Below are 14,417 nucleotides of genomic sequence, written 5' to 3'. Positions count from 1 at the left end.
TGTGATGGTATGGAATGGAGTATCGGTTGGAGATAGTGGTCTACAAATGCAGAGATTCTTTCGGCTGGGGAGTGATGGGAGGATACAACCGGGCGACCAGGATTCCCAGGCTTGTGAATCTTTGGAAGGATATAGAAATGAGGGGTATGTGAGTGGGGAGGGAAGAGGAGGTCCAGGTCTGAAGGAGATAGACCCTCATTTGGCCCCTTGGACACGAGAAATTCAATAAGTTCCTTCTGAAGTGCGGGGTTTGGATCTTCGGGGATTTGCTGGTATGCATACGTATCCGAGAGTTGTCTGTCAACCTCCCTTATGTAATCTGATCTGTTTAAGACAGCAATCGTTGAACCTTTGTCTGCGGAAGTAATGATGATATTAGGAGCCTTAATTCTTGGTTCTGTGGATTCGGTAGGAGATGGGTTGGGTCGAGGATTTAGGGACTTGAGGAAAGACGGTTTGGAAATTCTGGACAGGAGAAGGTTTATAAAAATTTCAATGGATGATTTTGGGGGAGAGGATTGGGTTCTTGGGCAGAAGCTGGCTTGAATTTATGTGAAGTTAGTGATGAAGTTGGCATTGGGGGCATTGGTAGAAATGTCCATTGGTTTGTTTTCAATTTTGTCTCTTTTAAAATCTTTTACCAATTGGGTAATTGAGATGTTGTCAGATGCCTGGCTCCTTGCTCATAATGCTTTCTTGCCAAGTGGCTGTGTGTATGCTTTCTGTGGCATCCAGTTTGAAGTTGTCTGTTTGGTTAATGCTAAATCTTTGCATGTGGTTGAGAGGCCTGATACATGCATATGTTTAGCAACAGCTGATTGGTTGAAATGGCAATTTTTATAATGATCCAGGTGCTCTTTGAACCTGATGATCGGGTTTTGTCTAGTTTGCCCTGTGTATGTGCATTGGCAATTGGTGCTTGTGTAATCTCGCAAAAATTTCAATATGGGAGTTTGGTCTTTGGGTTTCCCTTAGAGATTCTTAAGTGTGTTTGGGTTCGTATGCGTGGTGTTTGTATCTACCTGTTTGAATACTTTTTGGGGTCCCTTGATAAGAAGGGTGGCATTGTAGGGAATGGCATTGCATTTTTTATGGAGTGTTATGTTGTGGTATGAGCATGGTGTACATGTCGATGTCTAATACTCCCATGGGGAACGCTTCTGTCGAATGGTGAAGGAGTGAGGGGGAGGGGTAGTTAGATGCACATTGACTGTGATAGCGAGACTCCTCTCACACTTTGGAGGTCAAAGGGAGAGGGTGGGGGAGAGGAGGAGTTGTTCCTCTCATCTGCAGCTCAGGTGTTGCCGAGTGGAGTGTATACAAAAATTTTTGTTTAAATTCTCTCACTCGTTGGAGCGTACACTGTTTAGAGTTGTCTAAAATTGCTCTAAATCATCCAATCCCTGTCCTTATTTCCTACTTGTAAAATTTGAAATCACTTTTTTGTCGTTTTCCAATAAATATTTGGCAAAACGTCATGTTGGCTTGGCGATTCTCATGCAGGCGTGGTCCTCCATCACTCAATATTGACATTTTCAGCCTCTTTGGCCTACATACACATAAACTTATAAACTCCACCTTTTCCCATTTTCAGGAATTGGTCTTTTGCATGGGAAAGTGGAATCCTGAGGCTTTCTTTATCATAGTGAAGTATTTTAATCTTATCTTTCGGTAGTTCCTTGGAAATTTCTAATGTAAAATCATATCAGGTATAGGAATATCCACCATTTGGCAGTAAAGACTTGTCATGGTTGGAATTTTAAAATTTCTTTGACTGCTAGTCTATTTTATTTTTTAGGGGTCAACGGGCTTGTCATTTAATTTATTGTTTTTGACTGCTAGTTATATGGTGGCTAATTCCTTCTTGAAATTTGTTTTTCACCTTAGTATGTTCTGCAATCTGCTTATCGTAAAATTTAATGTAGATAACTTCTGTGGAAAACAATGCCTTGAGCTGAAGGGAATCCTTGGTCGGTATGTGAACTTTTTTGAAAGATGTTTAATTCTAGATGGTTTTTGATGCAAGAAATGTTTAAATCAAGGAAGTTTAGTGATACTTTCTGTGTTGCATGTCAATTTCCAGTTAGGAGGTGAGCTAAAAACATTTAAAGCTACCTTTTGGATTCCTTCCATTCATAAAACACGTTGTTGCATATCAACACCAACACAGAACATGTTTGGTCAGTCCATTGACTGGAGAGAACGGGTGTTTTGTGAATTGGGCCATATAGTGGGTGCTATCTGCCTGGAGAGCAAACAAAGGGGCCCACAGCTGAGACATTGGACTGCTCAAAATATTTCCATTGAATATAAAACAATTTTGCAAAATTTATGTCTTCAGAAGTTCATATAGTTCACAAATGATTGTAGGATTAGGCGCAGACCTCTGAAAGAGGATGGCTTCTGCAATGTCTCGAGCTTTCTTGGGTGGGAGACTGGTAAACAAGTTGCACTCATTTAATGCGGCTAAAATACACTTGCTGGGGTTGAACACTTAAGAGAGTCAGTTGATTAAAGCTATGGCCTTCATCAAGCAGGGAAAAGTTGTAATCAAGGTCTAGGAAAAATATTGCGAGGAACAAATATATCTAAATATGATCCCTGTGTTAATGGAGGGGTTAATGGCATCCCTGTGAGTGATCTGCCAGTATACGATGAAAGGAAAAAAATGGAAGGCATCAAAATAGAAACAAGGAGGTCATTGGAGTGAAAGGAACATGGCAAAATCACAAATCTATCATCTATGCCAACATATAGGTCAGCATTTGGAGAAATTAGACTACATTAGACTGCCTATTCAAGGCCTGTCCTAAAAATAGTAGGACTGAGTGGATTAAGAAATATTATTGCCTGAATTGATACATTCACTCAAAAGTCTCCAAAGGAGCCCTCTTGTTCATTCACCCACCACTGCTGCCAGTGGGTTTTCCACGCCTCGTATGCCTTCTGGGAAGCAAAGCCTGGAATGCCTCTAAGCTCCCTCGTCACAGACTGTTGTAACACTTCCACTGGTCCATGGTGACGTCCTTTCAGCACAGATTTGAGGCAGGGGAAGATGAAGAAGTCTAGCAGGGCATTGCCTTATAAATTTGGATCCTCACCTACATGGTCGAGAAGATCTGTGAACCGAGTTTTCTTTTGTTTGTTTGAGAGCACTCAAGGCACCAACTCCACACTCACCTTTCTCATGCCCATCTTTTTGCTCACACGTCACAGTACATCACTCTTAGGGATGACAATGGATCATTGAAAACCATGCAAACACATAATCTGCAATCCCTCTTCAACAAAACCTTCACTCTTGCAAGATTTATGTCAGTTTTTGTGGTCGAAGAGCGCCCTGAATGTTTGGCACCTTCAACATCTTCTCTACCCTCCTGAAACAAATTCCACTACTCAAAAACACCTGATCTACCCATGGCATTGTTACCATAAGCTGCCTTGAGCATGTCATGAGTCTTTTTCCAGATTTTTCCCAGTTTCACGCAAAGTTAGTTGGTATAACACTGTTCCAAGACTGGTTCATGATGGAGGGTAACATTGTTCGGCTATAGAGGTTTTGCAAACAAACAACCTGCTCTCCGCAATGGCTGGGAGTCGACTGCCACCAGCATCCAGCCTTTCCTGAGACTCCCCTCCCTTGAACCGAGCCAGAGAAACCACCACCCATCCCTCCATCTGTCAGGGAAATAATAAGTCCTTATACTCCTGGGACAGACCCTGTATATGCAAAATAATGGAGGACTTTGGCTGGTTTAACTCTAAAGGACTGTCAGCACCTAATGAAGAGAGCACCAAGCCTAGTAAAGAGAATATAAATGAGGCCATTTACAGAAAAGCAGTCTACTGTATTTAGCAAATGGTTTGAGACCAGTTTGTTACTTCGGCCAGTTCACCAATGCTTGCTTTGTTAACCTCTGAAAGGTGGTTAAGTACTTACTTTGTTACTTGAAGCATAGCACAAGCCACGAATTTATCATTCAGATAGATTCATAATTTTGGTTGTGTTGTTCTTAACTGTAGCTACTGAACATTGGAAACATTGTCTGTTATCAAAATATATAAATATGGTATTGGTAATTTTTGTAATTTTATAACACTGTTCTGGGAAGTTAATTCCTATTTTGACACCAAATACTGAAATTTTTCTTTAGGGTAGATAATTTTATATGTGTAAACATAAACACCTGCCTTTAATGAACATTCTATTCCACATATCTCTTAAACATAATCTCTTTGATACATGGATTGGTTGAGATTATTCCGAAGCTGTGAATCCTGTTTGTTAAAGGTTTGAAATGAAGAATGAGGGCTGGGAAGTGTTTATAAGATACTCTTCTTGAAGTCTTAGAATGAGAAAGAACTGATGAGCAAATTAGGTAGTATATGAGAAAAGAATATGAAAGTAGGCAACTGAAAACTCAATCATTGTGTTGATATGATGCAGCAAAACTAATCATTAACCATTGAAATTGGTCATGTCATCTTAACACAACCTGAGAAACTTAGCGTGTTGAATGAATGACTGTTATCAAATGAGGTTGCCATTGGTGTACTTATTCATATTTTGATTACTCAACAGTGGCTCCACCCCCGCCAATACGGAACCACAGCTCTCTCCAGAAATTGAATCACAGCTCATCGACTGAAGGCTCTCCACAGTTTAGGACGGCTACAATAAACTCAACAATTAAGATGATGAGCAGGTTTGATGAGACAACTGGTGTACCAAGGGTCACCGTTACCGAGACAAACAATGACAAGATGGGCTCCAGGAGATCTCTTAGTCCGCAAAGGAGTGCCACACCAGATTCATATTTTCCAAAGAAGTCAGCAGAGTACAGCAGTTTTAGAGTCATGAAGCAGAAGGTTTGATTTCATTTACATACTTCCAAAACAAACTTATTATGGGTAAATAAAGCATTGCCTAAATGGGGAGTCATAATTTAAAAGCAACATAGAAGAGATTAGGCTAAATAATAATATTTATTGGTTCCTATGAGACATGTTTGTAACAAGTATGGAAATGTCACATTGCCCACTCATATTCTTAGCAGACATCATTGAATGGATATTACAGAGTAAGCATATACATCAAAAATATAATTAAGTTGATAGAGTATGAAACACAAAACAGGAGTCATGAGCAATAACAAGAGTATTTTCACAGAGAGTCATTTATGAAGAATATCATTTACGTAGAGAAAGGGACATGAATTCATCAACTGTATAGCATTGTTGATCACAAAGGAATTGATGTAGTTTAGACATAAATAACAAAAAGTTATCTATTTCCCTTAATTTTCTCGGTCATGCTTTCAACAATGTCACACCAGCAAATCCAGGGTTCCTAGCAAACATGAACGATGAGTTGTGGGCAGATATTCTCAAGTCATTATCTTGTGCTGGGCCTATGTGTATATCAGCATTGGTTGTCAGAGTGAACATTGATATATTTTACTGTACAAAGATTAAAATATAGAATGTGTTCAAGCAGGAAAGAGTTAGAAGGTTTATTCTATTAAAGTGCAGTCTACAACTGCTTGCCCTTGGAACTTTACCTAGGATTCTTACTGTCCATTGCTGTAGTCTCAAGAGACCCATGGTATGATGATGTTATGCCATTTGAAAAATTTTAAATAAAGGTTCCAAAATCATCAAAAAGTCCCTTTTGTTAGTTTTAATGCTGTTGTACAATTTTCATAACCAATTATTTAGATCTCAGGAATGGTAGTAATTTTTATTTTCTAGATATTGGCAATTTAAAAAGAAATGAAAAAATCAGGGAAAAATGATTAATGACTGACTTGCATTTGTCGTACATAGCCCTCTCAACATTCGTGAAAAGGGATGGCTTTTGAAGAGCAAGGTGAACTGTGTGATTAGCAAAATTTAGACTCACTCATAGTAATGTTCTTGGTCATTGATAATTTTCTGAGACTTGTTTGCCCAAACTTCTAAATGATCAAACTACTTATCTTTAAGAATTTATTTCTTAGAATTGATGCAATCTGATGTGATTGTCCCCTCTCGCCAGGTTAAACGTGGACTGAACCTCCGTCGATTCCGCTCTGAGGCAAACGTCCGGCCAGACGGAGAGGATAAGAAAGCAATGTCGCCCGTCAACCCGCTGGCCCCCAGGGGGTCCATCACTCTCAGCATAGAGCCCCGAGGTGGGGGGGAGGCTGATGCGACGGAATTACTCAATGGGGAGAGGAGCCCAAGGGCGAAGTCGAGGGAGGGGATGAGGATCTTGGGGCACGCAATGTCACAGCCCAATCTCCTCCTGATGAGGAGACACATGGGATTGATGACCTCAGCTGCCAAGCCAGCCTCGTCAACGACCTCACTGCCCATAACTCCATCCCCTTCTCCAAACTCTTCACCTTCGACCTCTCCTCAGCAGACGGAAACAAATATCTCTAAGAGGCCGACAGGTGAGCAGCTAGCTATACGCTTCCTGGTTTAAACAATTCTCTGTGATGGGCTTAATTATGGGATAATTTTTACATTAATTTAATTACTGCACTGACATTGAGATGCATTATTCATAGAATCTGCAGGAGTGACTAGCTCACGTGACCACAAATGTGAGAAACTTCACCGTGAACTGACCACTAGGTTTTTAACTTTCACCAAAAATCAATGCACATATTGTATACAATCCCGGTCTAAGTGAATAAGTACTCTTCTGGATAAATTGCTCTCAAGTCTTCCACACAGTCAAGGTCTCCCTCTCCACTGATACTAAGATGGCCAATTGGCTCATCATTTCATCAGGGCTCCTAAATTGCATCTCATCAAAATTGTCTGAGATACGAGGGTAGCTTCAAAGGTTCTCATATTCACCAGATTTCAGTACTAGGACAACAAGTTTCCTGCTTAGTTTTAGGTAATCCTTTAAGAGGAAACACAAAACACATCAGTGCACTGGGAAGAGATCTGTGTTTTGGACGCCACTCTGTTGTTGTTCCTGTTTAATGATTTATGAAGATGGAAAAAATTGATATTTGTGCAGAGATTAAATACTCAAAAAGAAAGCTGTAAAAGGAAAGGAAATTCATCCTGACTTTCAGAACACTCTGACTGGGGACTCGACTCCTTCATATTCAACTGTTGTCCTGTGGACGAACAAGTTTAAGTTCATTCTGAACAGCTTAGGTGATGAGGTGCCTAGTGGTCGGGCAAAATGTGCCACTGCCGCAGAAATTATTGTAAAAGTGCATTAAATGGTTATGGAGGATTGCCGAATGAAAGTGCAGGAAATCGCTGAAGCCATAGGTATGTCACCTGAATGGGCATGTCACATTTGAAGAGTGGAATTGGATATGAGAGAAAATTATCTGCTATAGTATGGGTGCCACAACTCTTGATGCAGGATCACAAATGCATTGGAATGCAAATTTCTGAACAATGTTTGACCTGTTTTAAGAGCAGCCGATTAGAATTTCTGCACAGGTTTGTGACCACAGATGAAACTTGGGTCCTCTGCTATACCCCAGAGACAAAACAGTGGGTGAAGCAGTGGAAGCGTGCTGATTCACAACCATCAAAGAAAGCAAAGACAATATGGTTGGCAAGAAAGGTGATGGCTTTAGTTTTCTAGGATGTGAAAGGGATTCTGCTGATATATTATCTATCAACTGCTCAAACAATTACTGGACAATACCAGGCTAACCTCCTGGACCAACTATACAAAAAGGTACACGGAAAGAGGCCAGGTTTGGCAAGGAAGGAAGTCAGCTGATGATGACCGCTGTGCCATTGATATGTCAAAACTACATATCTGAGTGTCTTCTCTTTGTGTTTCTATGTTTTACCTGCATCAGTGTTTTTATATGTTAATGAACTAGCGAACAAAATCAAAGAAACACACAAAAAAGAAAAGAAAGTCACTCGTTTTGGTATTTTTGATGGTACAAGGCACCTTTCTCAAGGAAGAGAAGGAAGGAACTGAGGAAAAGGTTATCACAGAAGGGGCTGGAGATGCTGGATGGAATTGGAAGGTGAGGCAAGGTTTGTGAGGGGAAGAGTTGGGAGGGAGATTTTTAGAAATGTGGGGATAATATGGCAGGGATGAAAATATGTAAAAATCGGGGTTATTAATGTCTAATATTAATGTCTATGGGTGATTCCAGGAATATAGGAGCCAGATAAATGCCTGCTTTATTGTTTTGAGTTGCAGTGGAGGGGTAGAGGGTGAGAGGGATGCTAAAATGTATACACTATAGCATTTATCAAAGGGAGTGTTGTATTTGGAGGTGTGTTTGGGGATTGGGAGCATACCATTCAGGGAAGAATTCTTGTATGAGGTCTGCTGGTTATTTATTCTAATACTGAGGGGTGTTGTACACTGTCGAATATAAAAGGCAGGGCATAGTTGGCACTCAAGAAGGTAAACTACATTGCTGGAGGTGCAGGAGGAGTAGGAAATTGGTGGGAAAGAGTTAAAAAGAAGGTGGGAGATTGACTGGATAATGGTTTTGAAATAGGACATGTTTTGCATCTCGGTTTATTGCAGAGCATGGGAGTGGCTTTAGGATGGGGTGGGAATTTAATGATTGGATTAGTTGTTTTGAGGAGATCTGATAAGATAGCGGAGCATTTTAAAGTAACTCTGGTGCCCCAGTAAGGGATCCTGAGGCCTTGATTAGTACTTTTCGAGATCTGTACTACTTATTTTTACCTATAAAATGTCGACATGCTAATTAATGCCATTAATACAATATATGCCTCCCTGAATCTTGAGATGTATTGCTAATTTCAAAGCAATAGGTATTGAGCAAGCACTCCCACAGTTGGACTTAATGAGTCTGTATTTGGGAAAAGATTAATGAAATGAAGTTAGAAATTGATATTTTAGGTGAGTGTTCATTCCAATGGTGAATATGGGTTTAATTATGAAGCATAAAAGCTGCTCTCCTTGGTCAAAATATTTCCAATCGTCCTTCAAAGTTATCCGAGAAGGAAGTGAGTTTAAGACTATTCTTTGTGATTAGTGATTTTAATTCTAGTAAAGATACTGTGAATTCTAAGCTTCCTCATCTAGGGCTGTTACTATTTCTGGACTCTTTGTTTCCTCTCATTCAGATCTGAATGTTGTCCCTGCTTCCTTAATTGATGCTCACGAATTTCCCGAGAGGTTCATTGGTGTGGAGGGAAGGGTCATCCAGGCACAGGGGTTGAATGTTGCTAGAGTTGCTCAGCTGTATTGCCGCGTGAAACTATTCAGGTAAGAGTTTTTCATGAAGTATTTTCACATCTTGCTCTGGGTTTTTGAAATTACCGTATGCTGATTAAGATGCTCGGCAAGAAACAGAGCTTGGACATGAGACAATGCAAAATTGCTATGGTGGAATGTTACACAATGAACATGATTTGATCTGGAATTTTTTCTTGTAAAGCAAAATACTCCTTAATTGAAGCAATTATTTATGATATGAATAAATGTAATTACTAAAAATGTAGGAAAAATGAATTTTGCCCAAGGTTTTTTTAAAGAATATTACATATGCATTGCTTAGAATCATGAATCGTATTCATCTTTTCTTTCAACCCATAATGAACCAACCTGTTATGTGAATTCTATTTGTAGAAGAGAAAGAATCTAAATAATTACTTAATTTTTTATGATATATTCGTTATTCTATTTTCCTAGAAAGCTGTCTAGATGCATTTTTTTCGCTGATAATTCAGAAAATCCTCCTTATTCCCCCGATCTTGCACTTTGCGATTTTTATTTTTTTCCTCATTTCAAGAGACACCTCAAGGGTAATCATTACGCCTTGGACGATGGCAAAGACTGAAGGGCAAAAATTCGATAACAGCACACTGTTTAACTCGCATTGACATAGCACTGGAACACGTCTCCATACCTCTGCTTCTCAAAATACACTGGATGAATGACATGACCTCAAACCTGCACATGCGTGTTTAGGGAGAATGTTACTTCCACATGCCACCAGGAGTGCTTCTGAAGGTCATTTTATTAATGGCCTACAAACATGTGTGCATTAGTTTTCAGCCTACCCTCGTATCTAAAAGTCTTCCACAGAATCGTTCATAATTGCTTCCATCTAATTACTCCTAATATGCAGATATTAATCTCAGTGGTCCATATCATGCTTCAAAATTTAGGGAAGAATTGAAAAATCCTCGTAGTTTTACTTAGGAGAAAATTTTACGTACCCCCTCTCTGGACCAACGAGAGAGATTCTACCGTCAAAGTCTCCTACAATTTGCTTCATGAGTTACAGACTTGGGCTGACAGACTTATTTTCTATCAGAGAGCATCCACTCTATTTTGATAGGAAACAAGTTAGAGACTTGGGTTTGGAGAATCAGCTGTTTTGAGAGATTCGGGAGCGCATTTCTCTGGAGATAGCAAGTTACAGACTTGGGCCCCAGGTAATTGAAGGGTAAATTCTCTGCCTACCCACCCAGGGTTTGCGGTCTCGATTCCTGCCCTAGGAGGGCTAACCCCCACCTAAGGCTTGGGTGTTTTGCTTGGTGTACATGTTAGGTTGGAGAAGGGACAGTAAAGCCATTAAAAAATAAATAAAATATAAAAATATACATTGAATAAATAAATATACATTAAATAATATTACATTACATTATAATTATACATTAAATAAATAAATAAAACTAATGTATGAAATGGTGGATAGCTCTCAGATTTGGGCCCCAGGTAATTGAAGGGTAACATTCTCTGCCTACCCACCCAGGGTTTGCGGTCTCGATTCCTGCCCTAGGAGGGCTAACCCCCACCTAGGGCTTGGGTGTTTTGCTTGGTGTACATGTTAGGTTGGAGAAGGGACAGTAAAGCCATTAAAAAATAAATAAAATATAAAAATATACATTGAATAAATAAATATACATTAAATAATATTACATTACATTATAATTATACATTAAATAAATAAATAAAACTAATGTATGAAATGGTGGATGGCTCTCAGATTTGATCCATTGCTGAATATTTTCCCCACCCCCTCTCTGTGAATTTGAACAGGCCAAACATCCCAGGAAGTAAGTCACCGTACGTGGCAACGGGGAAAACGTTGGCAAAATCCCGCCTGCTGCCCTCGGTGCCCAATCCACAGTTTGACTTGAGTTTCCAAGTGAGTGACGGGGGGGGAATGGGAGGTGGGGGGCGGAGGGGAGGAGAGAGAGAGGAGGGCGTGTCATGCAGGGCTGCCCTCTTGTTTGAGATTCGCTCGTCCGGCAACAAGGACATACTTGCCAGCAGGCGCATCACAATTCAGGAGCTCCTCTCAGGTAAGCCTTTTTGGATTCATGGCATCTTGGCATCCAAGTGAAATCAAACTTTTCATTCCAAAGTGTATTGTTCTCTCAACTTGCTCTTGACTTGAATATAAGTAGCTTGATGACGTAGAATGAATAATAGTTGTGTCATTTTCATTGTTGAAACACATTAACAATACATACAAATATAAATGGACAATTGAACAAATGACAAGTTTAGAAATGTATTAAAGCCATGCATTTGAATTGTGAGTTTTACCATCTCACTGCTTTTTCCTTGATATACAAGCTCTGTCCAAAATGCAGTGAGACTGTATCGATTAAAAAAGCATTCACTGCCAGAGTTGATACATCCACTGAAAAGTCTTCAAAGTAGCACCCTTGTGCGTCCACACACTGCCGTCAGCGGGTTTTTCACGCCTCGTATGCCTTCTGGAAGGCGTTGGTGCCCGGGATGCCGCTAAGCTCCCTCATCACGGCCTGTTGTGACGCTCCCACTGAGGCGTGGTGACGTCCTTTCAGCATGGATTAGAGACGGGGGAAGAGGAAGAAGTCTGGTGGGGCATTGTTTAAAAATATTTGGATCTCCACTCGCATGGTTGAGAAGCTTTTGGCAGATCCATGTGCAAGTTTCCTTTTGCTTGTCCGAGAGCACTCGCGGCACCAACTACGCACACACCTTTCTCGTACTCATGTTTTTGCTCACAAGTCGACCATTAGGGATGCGAAGTTCATCAGAAACTATGAGAACACTTAATCTGCAATCTCTGTCCAACAAAGCCTTCACCCTTGCAATATTTTAGTCACTCTTTCTCAGGTCGAAGGACGTCCTGAACGCTCGGCGTCTTCAACATCTCCTCTACCCTCCTCCAAATCAACTTGTGCCCCTCAAAAACACACCCGATCTACCCCTGGTATTATTACCATAAGAACCTGCCTTGAGTATGTCATGAATCTCGTTCCAGGTTTTGCCCAGTTTCATGCAAAATTTGATGGCATAATGCAGTTCCAATAATCGGTTCATGATAGAGTGTCGAGAGGTCACGTTACAGAGGTTTCGCAAATGAACGATTCTAACTCTGCAGAGGCAGGGAGCCAACTGATCACTGCTCTCCGGGCTTCCCTGAGACACCCGTCCCTCGAACCCAGCCAGAAAAACCTCCGCTCGTCCAACCGTCCATCTGTCTCGGAAAAAACAAGTCCTATTACCTTTGGGACAGACTTAGTATGTGTAATTTCTGAACCCCTCTAAGACATATCATTATGTAACTCAGTGCTTGACAGCAGGCAGGATTTCATTACTTTCAAAAAGAAAGAAATTGAACCACTAATGCTCAAATATGACTTATAATTGTTATAGACACTTTATTTCATTGGATTGTCTCCCTGGTTTTCATTCAATTTGATGCGATACTGACACTAAAAATTATATGGGTGCATATTTCTCATCTATATTAATTTCCATTTTTAAAGAGAAAAGAGTGTCTTGTTCAGAAGACCTGAAATTTTCCATTTATTCTCGTCTGTTTAAATGACGTTTCTTCAATTATAATCTTGCGTTTCACATGCTCATTTAAATTTTATGGAACTCTATTTTCACTAAGGTCAATGCTTGATCTCAATGTTTTGATGTATTATTATCATCTATTGATTACCAGCAGCAGTTGTTGAGTCATTGAATTGTTATCACTTTTTAGAGTGTCATGACATGTGGAAGGTGTATGTTATTATTATATAATATATTCATAACTTTAGATGTCTTGTGTTGTGAGGAGGGGAAGCCGAATTACAGATTGCTCTTCAAATTTATGACTGTGAAGGGTGTTTGGGTATCATGTGGGTTAAGGTGATGTAGGAATTCTCGAGATTAGTTGATGTTGCCCTGGCAATTGCCCTCAATTGAAGAATAAATGTAGGAACTCTCTTCGGAGGGGTGCTCTGTAGCAATCCATGGTGTGTGTGAGTTACAACTCACGCAATGAGACTATGAACACTCAAAGTTCAGTCAACTGTGTCCCTCGTTCAAACCAACTCAAAAAGTGCTCTTAACTAATCTGCTCACCGCTCAATGGATTCTTCTCTTTCTATCTTTATGATTCCTTAAATGTGCCTCACGGTAAAATTGACGACATTTTTCCAGGCATTGCTCCGGGTTCCAATGAGGTTCGCACCTGGCTGTCCCTGAGCTCCAGCGGAGTCTCGATGGAAGTGGAGCTGGCTCATGGAAGAGAGACAAAGAAATCCACGGGGAAGGGTCTTTTTCGCAGCTGGTCTGTGCACCGAATTGGAAAAATATAAAAATTGACATATGTCTATGAAAGAATTTTCATTGAAGAATCTTCGTAAAAGGATGTGTACCAAATTTTATTGCATATCTTATCATATTTTTATGTCCACCAGAAGGAGTGCAATATGAGTAAAGTGAGCGTAAATTCATGCATTTCCCTAGCATCCATGAATCCACATTTGTCATTTTATTATGACTCCTGCATTAATTGTAATATTTAAAAGCAAACAAAACTATTTTCACCAATAAAGTATTTGTGTATACGGATACACATTTTATAAGTAAATTTAACTTTTGTTAAATTTGTCCTAAATATATTACGTTTCTAAACATATTTGTGTAGTCCCTGTATTTTTGGTGAGAGTGCGTTCAATTTTGAATATCCATTTCAAATGATTATTTTATGAAGAGTTTAGTGGGAAAATTTCAATGCTCCCCTATTGAATCAAGTGAACATTATGAAGAATATTAATATTGATCATTGACCTGCTTACGCTAACTGCCTGAGTGGGAATCTTGAGTCCTGGCAGTAAATGTGTGATGGCCCATGTAGGTACCATTGATAAGTCTAGGGCTCATTTTCATAGACATGTGGAGGTGAGGTAGGCGGCTCCTGTCTGTGGCACACCAAACTAATGCTGCTCTGTGTGTTTCTTTGGAATTTGTCAAGACATAAACAGCCTAAGTGTTTAAAAGTTGACTTTAACCTCGTATGTAGACTGTGGTACATCATGCACAACTACGAATGCCTGTGACATTGTACGTACGGGATTTCGTCACAGCATCTTGTTCCTTGAAGAGCCCCCTAAATTTCGGAGTTTAAGAGGATGCCTCGATAGCTTTACTGGCTAAAGCACTCGAC

The 14,417-nt window shown here is 40.0% G+C and overlaps 1 protein-coding gene across 1 annotated transcript in view; it reads left to right on the top strand.

The window, feature by feature from the left end:
- Positions 1-13,778, top strand: part of LOC139698994 (uncharacterized) — a 201,947-nt gene extending 188,169 nt beyond the window's left edge. The window contains exons 16-21 of the mRNA XM_071597988.1: positions 4,583-4,869; positions 6,038-6,437; positions 9,091-9,232; positions 11,015-11,127; positions 11,170-11,280; positions 13,409-13,778. Coding sequence (XP_071454089.1) covers positions 4,583-4,869; positions 6,038-6,437; positions 9,091-9,232; positions 11,015-11,127; positions 11,170-11,280; positions 13,409-13,566 — 1,211 coding nt within the window. The 3' untranslated portion in view covers positions 13,567-13,778. The remainder of the gene's footprint in view (positions 1-4,582; positions 4,870-6,037; positions 6,438-9,090; positions 9,233-11,014; positions 11,128-11,169; positions 11,281-13,408) is intronic.
- Positions 13,779-14,417: the final 639 nt, after the last annotated feature.

Source organism: Hetaerina americana, unplaced genomic scaffold, assembly GCF_022747635.1.
Source record: "Hetaerina americana unplaced genomic scaffold, ioHetAmer1.1.p SCAF_9, whole genome shotgun sequence".
NCBI classification, from domain to species: domain Eukaryota; kingdom Metazoa; phylum Arthropoda; class Insecta; order Odonata; family Calopterygidae; genus Hetaerina; species Hetaerina americana.
Note: the sequence above shows the minus strand (reverse complement) of the source record. Positions and strands in the feature narration are given on the sequence as shown.